Source organism: Momordica charantia, assembly GCF_013281855.1.
Source record: "Momordica charantia cultivar OHB3-1 chromosome 8 unlocalized genomic scaffold, Mcharantia_2.0 BLBB01000008.1, whole genome shotgun sequence".
In the NCBI taxonomy this organism is placed as follows: domain Eukaryota; kingdom Viridiplantae; phylum Streptophyta; class Magnoliopsida; order Cucurbitales; family Cucurbitaceae; genus Momordica; species Momordica charantia.
In genome coordinates, this window is record NW_028275166.1 from 29,488,290 (window position 1) to 29,493,478 (window position 5,189).

Consider the following 5,189-nt stretch of genomic DNA (forward strand, 5'->3'; position numbering starts at 1 on the left):
CTCTTGAAGAGACGATTTCAAATGCTATTTTGTAAATAGGTTTGAAAATAAACAATTTTTAAAATTAAAAAAAAAAAATCCTCGAAAGTCCATAGAAACTTGTAACTTAATCGCCCATATGCAAAAACCATATCACAAGAAAGTGAAAGAAAATATATGGATTCCTCGTGTAGATGGGGGTTCTCCCAATTACTATTTTGTGGGTGTGTGCGACCGATCATGAGAAAGATCAGAAATCAACGACCCCATCGCCCATTTTCCCCAAATTCCCAAGAATGAAGCACGTGGGTCTAAGATTATACGCGAAATTCTTGATCTTACATCAAATTGTTGGCTTCGGTTCATATTACCATGACAAAGAAACTTAAAAATGTCAAACGAAAAGGCCATTCTCACTCTCCTGCAAGGCTGCAACAGCCTCAACAAGCTTCGGAAAATCCACGCCCATGTAATCCTAAGCGGCCTCCGCCATCACGCCGCCATTGGAAACAAGCTTTTGAACTTCTGCGCCATTTCGGTTTCAGGTTCCCTTCCTTATGCTCGGCTTCTCTTCCGCCACATGGACTGCCCACAAACCGAAGCCTGGAACTCCATCATCAGAGGCTTCGCGCAGAGCGCATCTCCCATTGAAGCCGTTGTTTATTATAACCAAATGGTTTGGGCTTCGCTCTCCCCCCCTGACACTTTCACTTTCTCATTTGTGCTCAAAGCTTGTGAAAGGCTCAAGGCAGAGCGCAAGTGCAGAGAAGTTCATGGTTCTGTAATCCGCTGGGGCTATGATGGGGATGTTATTATCTGCACCAATCTTATGAAATGTTATGCGGCAATGGGGTTTATTTGTGTTGCCCAACAGGTGTTCGACAAAATGCCTACAAGAGACTTAGTGGCTTGGAATGCTATGATTTCTTGCTATTCTCAACAGGGTTTGCACCAGGAGGCATTAGAGACATACAATCAGATGAGAAGTGGAAATGTGGATGTAGATGGGTTTACACTTGTTGGGTTGCTTTCGTCGTGCGCCCATCTTGGAGCATTGAATATTGGGGTTCAGATGCATAGATTTGCTCGTGAAAAGGGTCTTGTGGAGAGTCTTTATGTTGGAAATGCCTTGATTGATATGTATGCTAAATGTGGTAGTTTGGATCAAGCCATTCTTATCTTTGATAGAATGCAGAGGAAGGATGTTTTCACTTGGAACTCGATGATTGTTGGGTATGGAGTGCACGGTCGAGGGACTGAAGCTATATTTTGCTTCCAACAGATGCTAGAGGCAAGAATTCAACCAAGTTCTGTCACATTTCTGGGTTTACTTTGCGGATGTAGTCATCAAGGCTTAGTTCAAGAAGGCGTTAAATTCTTCAATTTGATGAGCTCCAAGTTTAGGCTAAGACCTGAGGTTAAACACTATGGATGCCTTGTGGATTTATATGGTCGAGCTGGGAAGCTCGAAAAGGCACTTGAGATTATATTGAATTCATCGCAGAATGATCCGGTGCTGTGGCGTATCTTACTTGGCTCCTGTAAAATTCATAAAAATGTGGGAATAGGAGAAATTGCCATGAACAATCTCTCTCAGCTTGGTGCTACAAATGCAGGAGATTGTATATTGCTGGCTACAATCTATGCTGGAGTGAAGAATACAAGCGGTGTTGTAAGAATGAGGAAAATGATTAGGAGCCAAGGGATAAAGACTACCCCGGGTTGGAGTTGGATTGAAATTGGGGAACAAGTTCATAAATTTGTGGTTGATGACAAGTCCCATCGTTATTACATTGAAGTTTATGAGAAGTTGAAGGAAGTTATTCATCAAGCTTCCTTGTTTGGATATATAGGAGATGGGTATTTTTCTACAACCGACGTGTTTTCCACCTCAGAGATTCTGGAGACTTCTTGTTCATATCATAGTGAGAAACTTGCAATTGCATTTGGATTGGCAAGAACTGCAGATGGGACACAGATCCGAATTGTTAAAAACCTTAGAGTTTGCAGAGACTGTCATTCGTTCGTAAAAGCTGTCTCGTTGGCATTCAACCGAGAAATAATTGTTAGAGACCGGGTTCGGTTCCACCATTTCAAGGGTGGTCAATGTTCCTGCAATGACTACTGGTGAAAAGTGAAAAATGTACTTTCACTTCTGCCCCATTCAAGTATGCAAGAGCCTCCTCTTGTTGTAATGGAGTTTTGGCTCTTTTTCTCTCTTATATTAAGTATAGCAAAGTCGCCTAACAGTCATGAAAGGAGAAAACTGAGCTTGAAGTTATTACGGTCTTATTTGATGTAACTTCCGACCTATTGCAGCATGATGAGCTTATGTAAATAGTTAGACAAATGATATGGGCTTCTCAATAACCATGAAGACCACATCACAAGCATAAACTTATCGCAAGGAGGATACTTTTCAGGTTGATATGAAATTTCTGGCCTTTTTTTCCTTGGAGAAACCAAGTTTTCATTGAGCAAAAGGAGGAAAAGGAACAAAAGTACAAGCCGAAGGGTGTACAAAAACAGCCCAAAACCAGAGGAGTCCGCACTGAACTATATAAAAAGGGGTTTCGATTCAAAATAATGAGACTTAATGGATAATTACAAAAGTCCTTAGAGCCTGACGCTGATGTGGAGGCATTAGACCTCGCCAACAATCACACCTCCTCCCAAGATCTCTCCATATCTCTAAAATTCCTATGTTTCCTCACTAACCAAAGACCTCAAACGACCACAAAGAAACCAACTTGCCACAAAATCCTGCCTTGTCCCAGACCGGCAGGAACACTTGGATTTCCTCCACCACGGACATGCACTACATGCTTTATCTATAATTCTAGACGACTACATCTTTGAGGCATGGTTAAGTCTAGGAAATTGCTCTGATACGACCCATTAGAATAACAAGTCTTTACTTTGGACCTAAGTTCACGTAGTTTTGATTTTGGGTTCTACCGAAAGACTAGATCTCATCCCTGGCATGTTTTACGTTAACCATTATCTTTTCTGATGTTTACCAATCTCTGAACATTTTCTCACTTTCAGAACTTCTTTCTGGGATAGCTCACTCGTAATTGTGTTTTCCATATCAGGGGTCAGGCAAATAAATATACTTCAGGATAACTTAACTGATCCCGATGAAGACCGTAGATGCAGTATATATGATCCAGAAGTATAGAGTGTGAAAAACAGGTAGGTTCTTTAAGCTTTCATTTATTGGCAATAAGTTCTTAGTATGAATTCATATTTTAGAACAAAAAATTCTGAACTTAAATGTCATGCTTCATTCCCTCAGAACCAGTCATCAAATAAGCATATATAGGGAGAGAGAATTTTTTTTGTGAAGCGGCTTTCTGTAGTCTATGTTCTATTGTTTACCAAGATGATTTAGGAGTTTTTGATCTTCTCTTCTTTCTAACTGCTGCAAGTTGTAAAATTTCAATCTATTTAATTATTTGGATTCATTTAAGCTGTGAACCATATTGCTTTTAAGCCACCCTGCTGTGGCAATCAAAGGATTCCTTCTATGACTGTAGCGGACAAGATATGATGTAATTATGCTCTACTATGTTTTATCACACGGGGGGAATAAAACCAAGATTGCTAGTTTACCATCTGTTCTAATAAGATTTGATAATAGTGTAATTAGTGAATAGCTCAGGTGCATTACTATTATGTACGTGCCAGTTCGGTCGGTGGATAAGGTATCTATTACTCTTAAGGTTGAAGGTCTGGTCACTAGCCCGCATTTATTGAACTCGAACAAAAAAAAACATTATTATTTATGTGATTGCCTCCTCATGTGTTCGAGGTTTCTCACATGGACGACGTAATACATGATACTTATTTTGTCGTAAATTATGTTTTGCAGATAAAGACGAGTAGTTCAATTAAGGCAACTCTATTGTACTCTTTATACACAATTAGGAATGAAGGAGGCAGATCAGAAAAGGAAGAAGGGGACAATTATCCCCTTGGTTTAAATATTCCTTCTCATCCAAAATTTTAGAATTCAATGATTATACCTGTTGTGAGTAAAATTACGTACACCCAAATTGGCTAGGAAAATAATTTGATCGGCAGTGGAAGACTCGAAAGGGGAATGCCATTGGTGATTTATCCAACCCAGCATATAAGCAACGGTCGTTGGAAACAAAAACCTCTTAAGAATAGTTGCGCCTCAACTTGGCTAGTTTAGAGGAAAAGTCGAGTCACCTCGGCCGAGGCACTTGCCCTAGCTAAGTCGAGCTGACATAAGTGAGACCCTCAATTGTCGAGCCAAGGTGATCCATCACCACCGAGTCGACCTTATGCCATGTTGCCATTGTATAAATAGAAGGAGAGATCTTACCTCTGAGATATGTTACATAACCCTACTTCTGACTATACTCAACTAAACTTTAGGCGCTAGCACACGTCCTTTATGTGCAAATGATCATTTGGAACTCTTATTCATTGAATTAGCTCATTTGTGACTTGTAGACTTGTACCAAATTTGGATATCTATTGCAATTTTTATCTTAAAATTTAACTAAGTGTTGCAATTTTTACCTTAAAACTTTATTAAGTGTTGTAATATTTTTCTTCCAATGAATTTTCATTGGAAGAATTGTTAAAAGTATTTTTACGTGCATTCAATAAATTATAAAAAATATATGGTGCAAATTGATAAATTTCAAAGAAAAAACGACAATAGAATACAAGCTAGGTATGAACCAAATATATATGTGATACAATGTTAAACAAATACAAGGTGGGGATTGAACGAATCGACCTTCGAAATGGTAATAGATGTTTTTATCCATTGTAATGTTTTGATTAACACTAAACTTTGCTTGAAGCTACAAAAATTGACATATATTTATAATTAAGAGGGTGTGAGTTCAATCTCCTTTCCACACATGTCCTATTTAAAAACAAAAAAAACATTTTTTTTAATAAAAAATTTGTAAGTTTTGATAACTATTATTATTTTTTTAATTCAACAAAATTACCAAACTTATTTAAGTCTAGGTTTTACATCGAAGATAGTAGTAAAAAAAAACAAAATTACCAAACTTACTTAAGTCTAGGTTTTACATCGAAGTTAGTAGTAAAAAAATAAATAAATAAATAAAAGGTTTTACGTTGAAGATTAATCCACTTGGGCAAGTTTATGTATAAAATATTTTTCGCCCCAAAATTAGAGGGTAAAAAATAAAAAAATT

At 37.9% G+C, this 5,189-nt stretch overlaps 1 protein-coding gene across 4 annotated transcripts; it reads left to right on the forward strand.

Annotated features, from left to right (window-relative positions):
- Positions 1–125: 125 nt before the first annotated feature.
- On the forward strand, positions 126–4,513 carry LOC111018226 (Pentatricopeptide repeat (PPR) superfamily protein). 4 transcript variants are annotated; one of them, XR_015793243.1, is made up of 3 exons: positions 126–2,839; positions 3,075–3,174; positions 3,854–4,513. XR_015793243.1 is itself a non-coding variant. In XM_088128250.1 (2 exons), the coding sequence occupies exon 1, from the start codon at positions 371–373 to the stop codon at positions 2,108–2,110; it is 1,740 nt and encodes a 579-aa protein (XP_087984376.1). In that variant the 5' UTR covers positions 126–370; the 3' UTR covers positions 2,111–2,147; positions 3,075–3,609. The 4 variants fall into 4 exon arrangements, 1 of the variants encoding a protein (XP_087984376.1); XR_015793244.1 differs by having other exon boundaries at positions 126–2,402; XR_015793245.1 differs by having other exon boundaries at positions 126–2,147.
- Positions 4,514–5,189: the final 676 nt, after the last annotated feature.